The sequence below is a fragment of the Atractosteus spatula genome, chromosome 11 (assembly GCF_055471065.1).
Source record: "Atractosteus spatula isolate fAtrSpa1 chromosome 11, fAtrSpa1.hap1, whole genome shotgun sequence".
Taxonomy (NCBI): Eukaryota; Metazoa; Chordata; class Actinopteri; order Semionotiformes; family Lepisosteidae; genus Atractosteus; species Atractosteus spatula.
The window spans coordinates 43,276,452-43,293,438 of NC_142716.1; the positions used below are offsets into that span (position 1 = coordinate 43,276,452).

General features: G+C 38.5%; 1 protein-coding gene across 1 annotated transcript; it reads right to left on the minus strand.

The window, feature by feature from the left end:
• Positions 1–12,010: 12,010 nt before the first annotated feature.
• sox9a (SRY-box transcription factor 9a) lies at positions 12,011–16,494 on the minus strand. Its single transcript, XM_088927330.1, has 3 exons — positions 15,571–16,494; positions 14,857–15,107; positions 12,011–14,410 (listed from the first exon to the last, which is right to left on the minus strand). Exons 1-3 carry the CDS (start codon positions 15,993–15,995, stop codon positions 13,647–13,649), a joined length of 1,440 nt encoding a protein of 479 aa, XP_088783456.1. The 5' UTR covers positions 15,996–16,494; the 3' UTR covers positions 12,011–13,646.
• Positions 16,495–16,987: the final 493 nt, after the last annotated feature.

Below are 16,987 nucleotides of genomic sequence, written 5' to 3' on the forward strand. Positions count from 1 at the left end.
TTTTTAGACTGATCTAAATTTTAGATCTGATACACACTGCTTTATTTTGCAAAATTAAACATCAAAATAAGGAAAGAAAAAAGCAGTGTGGAAAAAGTGAAAAGCAATAAAGTCCCATTTGGAAATCCTAAATACATTTTAAATGCGTCCCTTTAGTAAATCCTACATAACAGCATAGATCTTAAAGACGAGACCTCGGTCACATTCCTCTTCACTAGTTAGATCATCTTCCTGCATAGTGTGTCTTCTTTGAATCATGGGCTGCTGTGCATTAACAGAAGGAGTGATATTTCAGGATTATTAGACAGTTTTTCAAAGAGAATAAAAATGTAAGGCTTGTCTAGGGGAAATATACTCAACAAAATAAATGGGCATGGTGTCCTCTCCCGATTGTGCTGTAAACTGTTTTCATTGTCCACATCGCCTGGCATTGTAGCTGTTGGTGATGTGGAGGGGGGAGGTAAAAAGAGGAAATGAGTTTCTAGAATCCCCCACTGAATATAAGATTCTGGCCATATTTCACTGGGCCATTCCCCAAAGGAAGGGCAATAGAGATGAACCATGTCATCTCACACATGTTCAGTATAGAGAGCACTTGCAGTTGGAGAGGTAGAGGGTGTAAAATAAAACTCTAAACAAAACAACAGAGACTTCACACGCTGAAGCATGGGCATCTGGGAGCCATGTTTCCTAACGTTTAGAAGAACAACACCATATGATACCAGACCTGAACATAAATTAGCAAAAAGAAAGGTTATTTAGTCACTGAACTCACACTGCGAGGAATGGCTCTTGGTCGAAAGTCTCATCAGGGAATATACAAATGAGACTGGGAAGAAATTGAAGCGAAACCTTTTCTGTGTGTTCCCTTGCCATGCACAAGGAGAGGTAAAAGTACAGCAACCCAAACTATTGCAAAACACACACACGCAGGCACTGGGTACTTCTTTTTAAAATACAAAATGCAGGTTTGGTCTTCCTTGATTCTTTTCTTTGTGTTTCGATTTTGTTCAAGAACATGTGCGCAAAAAGTCCTGAAATATAAACATGTTCTACGTAATACATTTAGAAATAAACAAAATAATTAAAAACAGGGACCAGGAGCATTAAAATGGAGCAAAAGGCTGAGTCTGAAAAGCACTTAAGTTGGCAGACAGGCCAGTGAAACTTGGCTGCGCTCTCAGGAAGCCAATCTTGAATTCAAAGGTGAATAAAAATCTGAGGAACTGTTGTCTCAGATTGGCTCAGACTGCATAATGGAAGAGGATGATCAAGGAGCAAATTTTACCCTTCTGTCATTGCTTAATGTGACCTCTGGACTGCACATTACATTCTTCTTGGCCATTGAGTGAAGTATGGACAATGAGGCTTTGGTAATGGGGAGTGAAAAATAATACATAAAGAAACTGGATGTTGGTATCAGAGGAAACCAAAAAGATTTACAACAGGACAAAAAAAAAAAAAACAAAAACAAAAAGAACAGAAATTGAACACAATCCCCTTTGTTTTCCCTTAAACTTCCAATGGAACCTAAAAGATCAGAGTGGTATTGCTTTTGTTTTTCAGCCCAGGTGAGGTTGAGTGCTGCCCAGGGAGATTTTGAAGCAGCACAAAGAAGTGTCCCGCATTCAGTAGTGATACTGCTTGTTTGTGTGGGAAGGGGACACTTCCCTGTCACTCTTGCCACACCAAAACCACTGGGTAGACAAGAGCCTTGTTTTGGGAAGTGTAGATTGAACACAGGTTCTCACGACAAAGCAAACTCTGCCATTCCTTTTAATTTCCTTTAATTTGATTTCCTAGCTGATCAGTGATCTATATATGCATTTTTAAAAGTGCTAAAAAATGCTAAAAGATTTTCACAGCTTCTACACCCACTGTAACTTCAGCTGCTGATATAGTGCCTACATATAGAAATAAGTGGAGAAAAATTATGAAAAGAAACAGCTTTGAATTCACCGTATTCCTTGGTGAACTACTGTGTATGTGTAGTTTGATTTCCTGCGTTCAACTTCCAGGTTAAAGGTTGTTCTATGATTATTGTTGTTTGCAGTAATTTTAATTTTCTATTAATTGTTAGCTTGAAGATCTGGAAATGGCTGCTTTGAAGGGCTTTTCAGTGCGTGACAGGGGGCAGCATGTGGAGACCCCCTGTGAGAGACAGCTGAGAACCATGTCAGAGCTGAGCTGTGAGAATATGCAGAAAAGTGTTGACTGTTCTTCACCAGCACAGCAGCAGAGTGTACCCAGATGCACTAACAGTATCTGTCTAGCTGAATGCAAGAAATGAATTTGCATCAGATTGAGATGTCTTTGTGTAAATTCACAAAAACTGCTCCAAGTAACCTCCCAAGCAAAAGAGAGACTGAAATAAACAAAGCAATATTATAACAAAATTACACAAACTCCACATGACAGGCATGTTGGCAATCCATTTCTTGTGCCTTCTTGAGAGTGATTATAAAAAATGAACAATGAATGGAAAAAAAAAAACATGAGAGCAGCATTTGTAACATTGAAATGCTCTAAAAACTGTATGCTACAAGTCTGCTTTAACTGAGAATAAACATAAAATAATATAAAGTACTCAGATATATCTGTAATAGAAGAGCTCACATACTACAATTGTGACAGGACTGGCTAATCTTTCATTTGATGCTTATGTGGAGGATTTGACATTGGAGTGATGGTTACTTTGCTTTCATTTGCATTAAATAACCAATCCAGGATACAATTCTGTCAAAATAGCTCTGTTTTCATGTTTTATGCAAGTTATTTATTTAGAGTAAGAAAACCATCTTTGTCCTGCTTGTCTCAAGTTTGTTTTGCTTTGTATTCAGACTGTTTTCACTGGCTTTGATATTTCATACCTTCTGAGTTATTACCAGAAGCACAGTAGGATATGATGTTTGTTGGAAATATGAGTTTTTATAAAACAGTTAAGGGCTATTTTCACAATGTGTCCTTAATGGCAGCATTTTAGTTAGAGACCTGCAGAACCCAGTCAGCTAACTTTCTCGGTTACACTGGGCTTGTTTCTTTGGTGGTGGAGAGAAATTGGGTTTTTCCTGAGTGCTATATACTGTAAATAATCTTTCAGAGGCAAGTGTTGTGAGCTGAGCTTTGTCCTCCTGTAGTAGACATCTCCGTCTTCTCTCTCCCAGTGAAGTGTTCCTCTTGTTCAAGCAATATGAGGGTTTCCTTTTTGTTCACAACCAAAAATTAAAAAAAAATAAACTTAAAACAGAGGTGTGAACAGAGTGATGAACTTCAACCCATTGTAACAGAGTTTGTTTGCAGTGAGGCACGTGTGCACACAGCATGAATGAAGCAGTAAACTGAATGTTGCAGATTTGCCCTCTTTTATAAAAAAACAAACTTCTCTGCCATCGACTAATAGATGTGTTGATTTGCTGTTTTTTTATGCCTTCCTCATCTCTCGGGCCGTTATCACAAAATTTCTGAGTTAGGCAACAACCATTAACCTACTGCTACTGTACTTTGTAAGGGGTGTATCTACTGTACTGTACAGTATTTGCTGAGATTTTGGGAAGCTTTAGGAAGCGTTTATTAATTATTTCATTTACCTTCCGTGTGGAGAAAATGTATGTTAGCACCATATTTGAGAGCTAGCATTGTTAAGAATATAAAAAGGTCGCTAACAAAGCAAAGCCATTTGGCCCATCTTGCTTGGTTGAATACTAGAAGCTTGTTGATCCAAAGATCTCAACCAGCAGCCTCTTGTCTTCAGCAGCACAGCTGGGTAGTTTGTTCCAGACACTCACAACCAGCCAGCGTACAGAAATATCTTGTGTTTTCAATGCTAAATGCACACCCTTTTAATTTTAAACACTTGCCTGATCCCTTCAAAACCTCCACTTTTCAGGACTAATAGTATTACAGTAAGTTCCTCTAACTTCTCCATGTGAGACGTTCACAGAAAGATTAGAGTTAGGCTTTCACTACTGCTTTATCTTGTTCTTCAGTACCACAAGATTCTTTTTTCACATAAAACTGGTGATTTTTTGAACGTATATTCTTTGATAGAGATTTAGAATGTTTCATTCATAAGCAACTTAAAATTATATTACAGCAGTGCATATTTAAACACAAAGCTTTTAAATATATCAAAAACAGTTACAATTGTCTGAGAATTTTATCTAAGATACTAATAATCAGACTTCACTTTTTGTTTAGTTATATCACAGTGGCCACTGGGAAAGTCAGAGGCTGCTTTTTAAGTACAATTAAGCAGTCTTACCCTACATTTAAGCGGCAAACTTTAAATAAACTCTCACAGGATACTGTACCTACCATTTCCCTCTGATTATAAATTACAGGAGCTTGCTTTACACTTTGTATATTTATTTAAAGAATTATATTTTTTTTCCAGATGAACAAGCGTGCAGATAGTATGCATTTAAATATAATCACACTTAAGTACATAATCTGAAAAATGTATATTGTAACTGGATATATTTAGCTAAACTGTACTGTGTAGTAACTGGGGTTACACGAGTTGGACTTTAGAGAGCCATCATCTTAGTTTGTTTTTTCTGGGAGTGTGTGTGCAGCCTGATATTTTTGTCCATTAGATTCTCAGGACCTGAGGTGTTCAAATTTCCTAGGAGCCCACTGCGGCAGATGTTTAACTAAGAGCATATTGTGATAAAAATTTCTTTCAATCAGGTATGGCAAACCAATTGTGGGCAACCTATTTTATAGTTCTCGTTTAACTCATGATTGTTAAGTTTTGGCTTTAAGGATCATTGCAATCATTATCATCATTTATTATTATAAATAAGAAGTTTAATTATTATTATTATTATTATTATTGCTATTGTTATTATTTGCTTTCCAGATGTCCTTATCCAGATGATTTTCAACATGCCTATGCTTAAAATCCCCCACAGCAACATCAGCAATTAGTTTTCATGTGATAATAACAGCGAATAGCTTCTTAATCAGCATACTTACAAAATGTTTAATTAGACAGGAGCTACCATTGGACAGTGGTACCCAATGTCACATGTGCTCCAATGAATGAGAAGTCTTAACTCACTATGAAGTAATTAGTAACTAAATGGATACTAGGGCTTATATTTTACCTCAGAAGGTACATTTCACTTTCCAGTTACGCCCCCACCATCACCACCCGCACCATGCCTACCCCTTTATTTTGCAACCCCATCCTCAAAGATACCACCTTCCTGTATCACTGCAGGTCACAGTGGACGTTCCGGAGTTAAATTAAAGTCACAGACACACTTAATGAGATTATGGTAATATAATTTAGTTGATCTGACCTGGGAATACTGCAAGATTTTGTTGATATCCTGAGGCATAGACTCCCTGTGAGTGCCTGTGACAGACCCCAGCATATGTGCCTCCTACTTATTCAGCTTGTTATGAGTCAAGCGTATGATTTGCAGGCTTACATTTCAGGCAAATGTAAAATTTCACAATTTCAGAGTTACAAACCGGATTCCGGGGCAGTTTTGACTGCACCTGCTTATACCTAGCATTTTCTAAATTGCACAATAACAGCTAAGTCACACCTGAGAAACCCTGGCACTTAAAAACAGGGGCATCTTTGCTCTTGAGCACAAACACAGACATTCCCAAAGGTTTCATAATTAACACGCAGATGCATTGCTAGTCATGTTTCTGATCTGTTCTTTATCGTACAAACTATCTTTTTATGATATCCACTAGTGTGCATCCCCTATGGTCCAGCTCATAATTGCAAGACCATTATTGTTGTAATTTCAAGCTTGTGGGCGTAGTTGCTATGGAGACATCCCACATGGTCAGTCCCTGCTTATGTGAAGTATAAAGTTAGTTGACTGCAATGATTTATACAGTTTTCCCTGAGGTTGTGATCTTCTGTGGAATTTTTTATGGACTAGGGACAAAAGACAAATGAAAAAAAGAATGTACAGTTTCTTTGTGAAGTCCTGGAACAAAATAGACAGACCCCAAGTAATATTAAAACAAAAATGAGCATTGCTGGGGCAGTAGCAGAAGATACTATTGGGTCAAAGTGAAAGCAGCTTTAAGAGCCTTATGATAGGAAGAATTAGATTAGTTTAGCAATGATAAATCAGGGGAGAAAAAAGAAGTTTTGATCAGACAGAATTCAAGACTGGCGCAACGATTCACTTGCTTCCCATGAATTTACTTCCAACTACAGTTTCTGAATGCAGATTTCATACCACATAATAGGTTCGCCACATGATACAGAGTAGGTCATTTGCTACTTTTTATTTCTGACTACTGCAGATATTTAATTGTTTCTTGTTCACACAAAATTAATGGAATGAGACTGATGGTTTGGTTTTCTCATATTTCTTTTACCCAGCCATGAGCTTGCATGGTTTAGTCACCCACAGTTCCAGTATACCATATGAGTGTTTTATATCTGATCTTCCTTTTGTTTTGCCTGTTTTTTGTTTTGTTTTGCTTTGTTTTTGCGTTTTATGGTCGTCCAGTTTCCAAGGGTGAGTTGCCAGATTTTCTTTCTTTTGCATTTAAAAAGACCACCCATTGGGATCGGCGGGGGCAGATTCCCGACCAACGTCTGCACAGAATAATAATAGAGCTCTCCTGGGAAAACTGCCCACAGAATGGGCCACAGAATAAAATCGCATTTCCGATCCTCTTCAGCGATGTTTAGCAGCTATTGGTTTAAACAAAAAGTAGACTACTTTGCCACGATCTTTCCAGAAACAGATGCACGTGTGCCAGTCCTGTTAGGGGTGTTCAGTTACTGGGTACCCCTTCGCATAACTGATTTTAAAAACCAACAAGTAATGAATCACAGCGCTGACCACAGATACAGTATGAGTCACATGAGTGAGGGTTATGTGAGTCTTTAAGAGGATGCTTCACTTGTGATGTCATTTCCTTTCGGGCTTTAGATAATTACAGTGAAAACACACTTAATAAGTGAAGTGCCTCAGTGATTAAAAAAACGTTAATAAACAGTAATAGTATCAGTAGGAGAATAACAAGGGAAAGAGAAAGAGGAATTTTATTTTGCACTTAACAGAAACACCCATTTTATTTTGTAACATGCACACACTGTGTAGCTTCACTTTACTTTCAATAAATCTTTGTGTTTCCTATCTGAACATATTCCTTTATCTTTATTTATATACAGTGCCCCCCTACCCTGCAGAACAATAGAAATTCTGACTTCTTTTGACTCTTGTTCTTAATTTATAACCAAAATAATCTAGCCCTTTTCTCTTGAGCTTCTGAAGGGATGTTCGTAGACCAATGATGTTGGAGTTTTAAAACATAATTTTAAAACTGAGGCCAAAGACTTGGCATATTGCTTTTTTTATAATACTGTACGTGATGAAAGACTGGCAGTGAATTATTTTACATTTGTGAAAATGTGCTCCCACATGCAGAAGTACCTACTGTATATAGTCTGTGGTCACAATAAATATTTAAATACTTTCACAGCTAAATACTGTGCACTTCAATTATTGTAAAAAGGTGTTGGTTTACTGATAGGCCTCCTTTTGGTAATTTAGTCAAATTACTGTAGTAGATTTGCAGAATTATGAAGACTCTTGGGATTGTCTGCTCATCTGAAGACATGATGATCTATACCTTGGCATTTGTACTGTCTCATTGCTGAAACTGACTGCACAAATCCTGAAGTTTTAATATTCTCTGTAAAACATAGCTGACCTTTAATTTTCCCTCTTAGATAGAACCTCTCAACGTGGCTTATAGGAACATGCTTGATTAATAAAGGAAGAAAGATTCAGATTCGTTTTTTATTACATCTGCAGCTAGTTGGCCTCCGCTGCCCCACGGTCCCCCAAGATTGAGCCCTTGAACACATGCAGGAGATGAGCTGGATGAGTTCTCTGTGTGCAGTGATTAATAGCCAGCTTAGGAGCCTCTTCCACCACCTCGGTCTACATAGGTTACTGACTGATCTGCGGAAGTGAGAGTCAGCTGCTGGAATTGGGCTTCAGCCACAGGGGGCCCCTGAGTCCTGCTGTACAGGCCACTGGATCAACTTGCTGTGCTTGAGTTAAACTCCTGCTGAAATACTGCAGCACATCTTGTATGGTATTTATGCAGAATCCCTCAATCCCTCAAAAAAAGACTAAATCTGTCTCCCTACAAGTCCATCCATCTACCTGCCTTACTGGATGCAGAATATCTCTTTCCCCATCCCCTGTCCACTCCATTTAGAAATACAGTGATTTGGGGGCTACTGGTTCTGTCTGAGACCACTTCTGTAGCACAGCTTCAGACCTAGATTTGGAGATGGGCTTTACCTCTCTCCAAAAACTCTGGATCAGATCTGATAGTACTCATTTTTAATGCCTCACACTGTATACATACTGAAAAAAGGATTGAGTTCGGTAGAAACTGAAATATAGTAATCTCATGTAGATGATTGCATTTACATGGTGAGTTTGTAACATTTCTCACACTGAACACTTGCTTTTGGACTCAAGACCTAATTAGATAGGAGGTCCGTCTCTGCGATTCAAATAACAGTTTGAAGAGAGGACATTTCAGTCATCAGAGCAGACCTTTGACCTTGAAACAGAATCTGCCCACAATGGAACAGGAAATCAGTATCACAGCTGCCACCATCAGACTTTGTGTATGTTTTCTGTTACGTAGTCCTTCTTAAAAATGAACACAGCACAAGTACTGAAGTATTTTTAAAATGTAGTTTCACTGTTTCGGTTCTTCACTTCGCCAATAATACAGTACCATAAATTGTGGCTCTCCAAAGTACACTGCTAAATTGCAGTAACATTGCAGAAGCAATAGAGCACTATTTATGCTTGGAGTTTCAGAAGAATTGCACTCGGACAGAGGTAGCCTGTGCTGCTTATGAAGATTAACAGCATTTTTCAGAGATTAAGATTGAATGATTTGTGTCTTCAGGTGTAAAACAATTTTCATAACTGGAAATACATTGACACGCATAAGAGGGCCAATAGTATAATGAAGTAATTTAAAGACCTTTTGATTTCAAAATATGAGCATCCTTCAGCTTTAAAGGGCAAGAGTTGGCTTCTTTAAATAAATGAACAGATGTCTTCATGAACTGATCAAAACCCTGAGTTTGTTGAATACCTGTATAAATCTAAAGCATGACAATCAAAATCCTATTGGATGGTTGTTCTTCCCTTCAATATGCTTTTCAGAAAGGTGTGCCATAATCATTTGGACACACACTGTGGCAGTGCTCCAGCAAAAATTATTTTCAAGTTTAAGAGGGGTAGTTTTTTAGTCTCAAGATTTTGATTTAGATCTATGATCCAGGAGTGGCAAGTTCAAGCCTGGGTCAAGTCGCTAGCTGAATATGAACGGGATTCCCCAAGTGACAACCATTGTTTGGCTCAGTGCCATCGTTGGTAGGGTGAAAAATGGTTGGACAGAGCTTGTTACAGTGCTGTCGCCTGTCCTCCAATCATTGCAGGACCTTTGGTGCTTGCTTGTTGTATTAAAGACACTTGCTTGCTTGTGTTGCATTAAAAGATTATTGACTTAAAGTTGGGCGGGTCACAGGAGTCTGCCTACGCTTCCTCATTCTCCTCTGTGTACGATCATGAGGTTCATAGCTGTGAGCCAGGACATCAAAAAAAACCACAACTGTCGATTCCAAAACTGGGTGTGTATAACACAAAAAGTACATGGCTATTCTAAATTTAAATAAAATAATTTGATTAAGTGCAGTCCACAAAACTCACTCAGTTGTTTTTATGCTTTATTTAAAATCACAAATCCGTGATAACTGCAGGCCTCCATTTTAATATAACCCAGGGCTAAAGCAAAACAGGCTACATGTTTGTTTTTCACTCTGCTTTTAGCTTCAATGATAGTTTGCATTTTATTTGCACAGTAAAATAAACCCTGAGGTTAACATGTTTTCCAAAGGACGTTTTCCAAATAAGCCATCATTATATGGAAATTAATGCAAATAATAAAGTTCAGTTATGTTTTCATTTTCAGTGACTGCTAGCAAAACCTGAGAGATTAAATTAAAAAATGAAGAAAATATTGTTGTCGACATTACGATGAAAAACACCAAGAATAATTGTTTACAGCATTTAATATTTAACAAAATCCTCCTATTTTCTTATTGTGTGAAATGGTTTGTTTTGAAATTCACAAGTAGCATTTGATGGATATGTTTGTTTGCTATTAGATATTTATTTGTATAGAATTTAATTTTCAGTAGCTGTAAGGACACCCATTGCCTATGTAACACCATTCTTTGTGAATTTTACTTTATATTTCTTAATAGTTATAAAACAGTCCTAGTGAATATGTAGACGTCCATGAGCATACTTAATATTCTCTTTGTTCATTACAGGCAATCCAGAGCAAGCAAATGAGAGGGAGTAGGTCCTAATACAATGTGAGAATTCTTCTACTGATATAAACTTTCCATGCCGGCTCGAGTTCAGTTCATCTGACTAATTTTTATTTCAGTGGCATTTCTTCTTGGCACATCAGAAGCAAGTCCCACACCGCAGATGTGGTGGGCCATTTTGTGGCTACAGCTCGAAAACTTTATCTCATGAAAGAAGCGTCATATCTGGAGCTGTGGCGATGTGACCATTTCACAAATCTCACAAATCTAGAAGTGAAACCCAGTGAAAAAGTTCTTAATCCTTAGACAGTGAAATGCTAGTTAATCATAATGGGAGGGTTTCCAAACAAGTTTTCCAAGCTGGATGGTGATTGTGTTTATGTTACTTGTGATTTATTATGGGTAGTGCAATAGCTTTGAGCGTACGCTAATAAGAAATAAACAAAAATTTATATTTGATCATTGGTTTGTTTCAGTAAGAGAGGGGAAATGTTTAGAAAAGGAATCATACATCATCTCAATTGTCTGGGTAATAGCTAGTGATCTCATAGTTTGAAGCCCTGCATTAAATTGAACTGTAAAAAGCCACAGGCAGTATTTTGAATGAGTCTGACATTTCATGGCCTCTTGAAAAAAAGTACATCAAGAATTATTCAAAAATCGCAGACTTGTTTTGATGTTTACCAGGATAAAACTAAGTGGTGAGTACGCTGCCCAACAAGGGTTCTTATATTTTTACAATGATTTTATACCATTGCACCATGCTTTACAACACCACTTTTCGAGGGATAGCTGTAAGCAGCAGAAGCTGTGTCTTGCATGACAAATACTTATTGTTTTTATTTGTTTGCTAAAAACAGTACATATTACATCCCATTCATAAAATAAAAGTGAATAGAGGGAATAAACCTTTCTAATTTCTAGAATAAATAAGGAAAGAAAAACATTCTGAATGGGTTCAGCTTTGAAGTATAGTATACAATGAAGAGTCTTATTTACACCTAAAATTAAAACTAAATATTAGAACTATGTAGCCATTTTGTAAAAAAAAACTTATACATATATATCATATTCAGTGTGATTGCTAATGCATGCTTTCAGATGTTCGACATAGAGGCATATAAGACAAAAGATGTTTTGAACGTTTGTACATAGAAAATTCAGAATTCCAAGCAATTCAGCAAGCTGCTCCGACATTGCTACGTGATTATTAAAAAATATAGTTGTTTAAAGGGTATTTTTAAAATATTTCATGTTTTATTGATTGAATATAAAAAGACGTCGTTTTCCTTCGGCATGGAATGGCTTTTTTCTTGATGCTTTTTTCAGCAGCAGCAGAGAGAGGACCAGAAGGAACCCGTTGTTGCAGCTGATGTGACGGAAAGTTCTGGAAGAAAAGGTTAATATCCCTCACCTTCCATGACACACCACCACCTCAGAAGAAGACTCCTGGGTTGACATCAGTCATATTGTAAATCTCATAAAGGAAGGACTCTCTAATAAAGCACTAGGAAGGCAGTACTTTAAAATGCTAGAAGGTAGAAAACAATATTGGAGTTAATCAGTTCTGTTGTTAAGTGTTTGTAATCATGACTTTTGAATATGTGAAGTGAATCTGCAGTAAATAAACACGCTGAAAATCCATACATTTTCTCTTTTATTGCAAACAATATAATACAAAAGATAAGCTTCTTTAAAGACAATAACTTGTTAAACTCATCTAAAGAAAACAAAAGGTTTGTTCAGTTGCATTAAAAGTTGTAAAAGTCAGTACTAAGATATGTAATACAGAATAAGAAATAACACCTTTTTTAAAAATAAAAAAGTATGCTGGTAATTTTATAAAGAAACAAATCTTCACAATGCAGCCACAGCTTCAAATAAACTTTTTTTTTCATGTTTGTAAGAATGAAAAAAACTTTTCCAGTTTTTTCTTTTAAAAAAATTAAATCAAGTTTTATCACAATTAAAACTCATCTGTACACAACTAGATACAAGATTTAACAAAAAATCTTTTAAAAAGAAACATTTACAAATGATAAATAAACAAGATGGTTACAATTTGTACCATATTAAAACAAGCATACCCTTCCACTGAGAACCTGTTTGTATATTTTATATATATACAGAGGGTAATTCTTTTAATTTTAATTAGTTGTATACAGCTGTATTAAAGAATAAAATGCAAATAATTACTTTAAAATAAAATTAATGCTAATAAATAAATTAAGAATGGAAGGGTTGGAATAAGGGGGTGTGTGTTGGCGCTGAAATACTACACTAACTTGGTTATGACCTGCTGGAGATTCTAGTGTTAAAGGCCATTTCCCATACCTGCTTAGCACAGGGTAACAAAAAGAAAGTACTGTAGCATCCCAGCTGTGGCTTCTTTTACAGTGTGCTGGTACGCTGGTACTACGGTACTACGGTGGTAGTTTGAAACTGAATCTAGCTCCATAGGCACTGATGGTACAAAGGCAGTATCTTCAATTAAACAACAAAAAGCAACAAAAAAAGCTTACAGCTGACTACATCCATTCTAAAGTAATGACATTAAGGCCTATGGATGCAAATCTGCCTAGCATTTGTAACCTTTGAATCTTTCGTTTGCTTAGGAAAGCTAAAAAAATATCAGGTAATCTCTTTTCTTTTATGACTGTCAGGTGACCAATGGGCTGGGACCCATTTTTTTCACACCATCTCTTCTCCTTTTTTAAGTTTTTAGTCTTGTTTCTTTTAAAAAGGAGCTGCAAGAACAAAGTTACAAAAGCACAATACATTATTGCAAGGCATAGTCAGAAAGACAAAGAAAAGATGGAACATTTTGTTTTCTGTACAAAAATAGGTTTGTCAAAGAGACATAAGGCCATTGAAGACTGCACTACTAAAAGTGGTTTATAGCTGATTTTGAGAAAAAATAAGAGCTTTTCTTTCATCTACAAATACGTATAAATCCCCCAAAATAATAAACTGCAAAAAAGTAATGAAACATACACAGTACATACTAAAAATATTTATAATGAATGTCCTCATAGAGGATTTTTTTCACACTTTTTTAATTATGGCTAAAAAAATAATCAAACTCCAAGTGTAAAAAAGGCACTGAGTGAACCATTCCAAGTCTTTTTTTCCACTAGTCAAGTCCAGCATCTTTTTTTTGTGTCAGACCTGATGGATTTGTTCATTCTCAGACATGGAATGGTGGCACAGCCGCTGCCTGTAGCAGTCTGTCAGCAAAGAGGCCTTCAGTAAAAGTCAATGCTCTGTGTGGGCATGTCACTCAGGGCCTGGTTAGCTGTGTGTAGACAGGCTGCTGTTCCCAGTGCTGAGGACTGTGGTTCTGGGGGATGGAGGGTACCCCTGTTGTATCAGCGATGGGGGTGTACATGGGTCTCTGACTCGGACTCATGTAGGTGAAGGTGGAGTACAGGCTGGAGCCCTGGCCAGTAGCGTGGCTGTAGTAGGAATTGGCACTCTGGTGGTCGGGATAGTCATACTGGGCACGTGTGATGGTGGGGTAGGATGAGCTGTAGTGCTGGAGGTTGAAGGAGCCGTAGCTAATGTGCTGTGGAGAACTCTGCTGCTCACTGTAGTGGCTCGGGCTGAGCTGTTCGGTCTTGATGTGTGTGGCTCTCTGCTGGCCCTGCCCCTGTTCACCGCTCAGGTTGGTCAGGGAGTGCTGCTGCTGCTTGGATATCCAGCTGTGTCCGCTGGCGCCCGCGGCCTGGGTGACTGAGGTGCTGCTGATGCCATAGCTGCCTGTGTACGTCACCTGCCCGCTCTGCCCGTGAGGGGGGTTGGTGACTGGCACCCCGGGGTGGCCGTTCGGTGGCAAGTACTGGTCAAATTCATTGACATCGAAGGTCTCAATGTTGGAAATGACATCGCTGCTCAGCTCTCCGATGTCAACATCTCTGAAGTCAATGTGCGGCTGTCTTCCAGTTCCTTCCTGAAGGGGGCGACCTTCGCGCTTCAGGTCGGCTTTGCCAGGCTGCACATCTGTTTTTGGAGTGGTAGGAGGAGTGGGGGGCCCCTGGGACTGGCCTGTGTGGGAGAAAGACAAGGAAGGAAAGGTAAATAACTGGGATGATTTCAGCAAATTGGATTAATAAAGATACACTTCGAGAAATTAAGAAAGAAAAGATAACATTTTATGAGCTTTCCCCTGGAGAAGGCAATTACGCTGTTATACAGCGCTCCTGGGGAGGTATCATAAAAGAAGAGATAAGTCGGTAAAGTAGTGACAGGTGTTATATTTGCATTGCAGCTCGTAAAGTTCTGTAATAATTTACCGATAGTTCGATATCAACTCTCATATAGAATATGAAGGTTCCCCGGATTGTTAAGAATATTTTACAAAATGAAGCTGAACGTTTCTGTTTGGTTAGATCGCAAATGAAGAAGGAAAGGACGAAAACACGTCAGTTAAATAAAAGCTATACCACTACTGGAGCCTGCATAAAAATGCTTTCACCGGGCTTGCCGCTCACCTGAGTGCTCTCCAGGAGAGTGCACCTCACTCATGCTGGACGCGGGGGAGTCAGCCTGCTGCAGCGCTTTGAAGATCGCATTCGGGGAGATGTGAGTCTGCTCTGTTCCGTCTTCGGGCTCATTCTGCCCGTTCTTCACAGACTTCCTTCGTCTCGGCTGGTATTTGTAATCTGGGTGATCTTTTTTGTGCTGAACCCTCAGTCGCTCGGCCTCTTCCACAAAAGGACGCTTTTCTCCTTCGTTAAGCAATCTGGGATTGGGGAAGGGGGGGAGGGAAAAGGTGGACACATTATAGAGTGTGCAGCAAAGCAAGTCAGCCTCCTCCCCTGCAGAGCACCCGAGAAGATTAAAAAATAATGCACAATACGGTATATTACAAATACACGCGGACATAACTATAAGATAGATTCCCCGCGACCAAACGTAAACAAAGTTAAAATTCTGTAAAACGCAATTAGACGCACATGCAGACAGTATCAACTTGCGTTTAGTATACATTTCTAATGGTCAATCGACGCGGATGTTTTTTTCACCAGAAAGATAAAGAGTTGCGCAACGTTTAATCAGACTACAATCAATCCCGCAGCCCAACGGTCTTCGCTGTTAAAATCTGCAGGGTACAAATCACAACCTTAAATTCTCGGAATATATCCAGTCACCCCTCCATGCCTACTTGCTCAAAACGCAAAGAAAGCAAGGAAGCAAGTACTCACCTCCAGAGTTTGCCCAGTGTTTTGCTGAGTTCGGCGTTGTGAAGGTGAGGGTACTGGTCAGCCAACTTTCTCCTGGCAGCCTGTGCCCACACCATGAAGGCATTCATGGGTCTCTTGACGTGAGGTTTGTTTTTGCTGGAGCCGTTCACCCTGACTGGCATGGGGACCAGGGTCCAGTCGTAGCCCTTCAGCACCTGGGAGACCGCCTCTCGGATGCACACGGGGAATTTGTCGTCCTCGCTGTCCTTCTTGAATTCAGTGATCTGCCCGTTGTTCTCTGAGGGTCTGGTGTTCTCGGTATCGGACCCAGATCCAGACGGGCACGGGGACCCTGCAGAATCCTCTGACATGCTCGGACTCGGGGCATCAGAAAGACACTTCTCTTGTTCGTCTGTCATTTTCATGAAGGGGTCGAGTAGATTCATACGAAAAATTGAAAAATAAACGCTACCTATGAAATAAAGTAGGAGACCGAAAAAATAACAAGACCTAAAGCCAGTTATTACTATACGAGCCCCTCAATTCTTAAAGTAAATATGCGAAAAAGCTTTCAATATCATAAAAACTGCAAACTTTATTTGCTCCAGCAAACAAAGCTGTCAAAAGTTTGCAAAAGTCCCTTAACCGATTTGTTTTCTTCAAAGCACACCTTCTTTAAGGCAAATCGAAAAAAGCAAACTCTTCACGTCTGCATGCACTATTTCTCTTGCGTAGGAGCACAGAAGATGCAATTCGCTTTACTCTTTCACGAAAATAGAAAGAAAAGTGTTCCTTTTCAGTTTTATTTCCAAGTTGTCTGGGAGTTTTGAAGACTGAGAAATCTACTAGCAGCCTGACTAATAAATACTGCTTCAGGAGAGCTAGAAGATGATTGGACAGCAGAATTTGGGGCGGAGATGGAATTTGATCTTTTCTTTTTTTTTCCTACCCTGAACCCAAATGTGCCCGGACATTGATTCTAAAACTAAATTCAACTTCTTACTCTTAAAATATCATATGAGGTAGACTACACGCACTTTTGTAGTTAATTATTAGTATGTGCAGTCGGCTTTTTATGTAATCACAGTAATTTAGATAGAATGTCCTTGGTGTAAAGGCAACAATTGTATCATTTTTTTCTCAAGATATGTGATAAATAACTTAATTCTATTTCCTATTATATTTTGAAGATTAAATAGCTATTTAAGAAAATTCCTAGCATTTCACAAAGAACTTTGCTTACCCAATGCACATCACTACCAAGACGTGTTACATGTTACCTGTTATATTTCCACATTTACATCAAATGATATCTGTAACCCTTTCGTCAGAATGTATATATAAATTACTATATATAAGTTTTGACGTTTTCTTTTTTCCCGACGAATCTGCCGTACCGTGCTCTCTATCCTTGCTCATTGACACACAAAACTATTGA

Excerpts from the sequence above, each read along its gene's own strand:
- sox9a (XM_088927330.1), bottom strand. The coding sequence starts at position 15,995 with ATGAATCTACTCGACCCCTTCATGAAAATGACAGACGAACAAGAGAAG. Across the intron at positions 15,108-15,570 it reads ACACTGGGCAAACTCTGGAG|ATTGCTTAACGAAGGAGAAA; the intron begins GTGAGTACTTGC and ends CCCCAATCCCAG. Across the intron at positions 14,411-14,856 it reads CTCTCCTGGAGAGCACTCAG|GCCAGTCCCAGGGGCCCCCC; the intron begins GTGAGCGGCAAG and ends TCTCCCACACAG.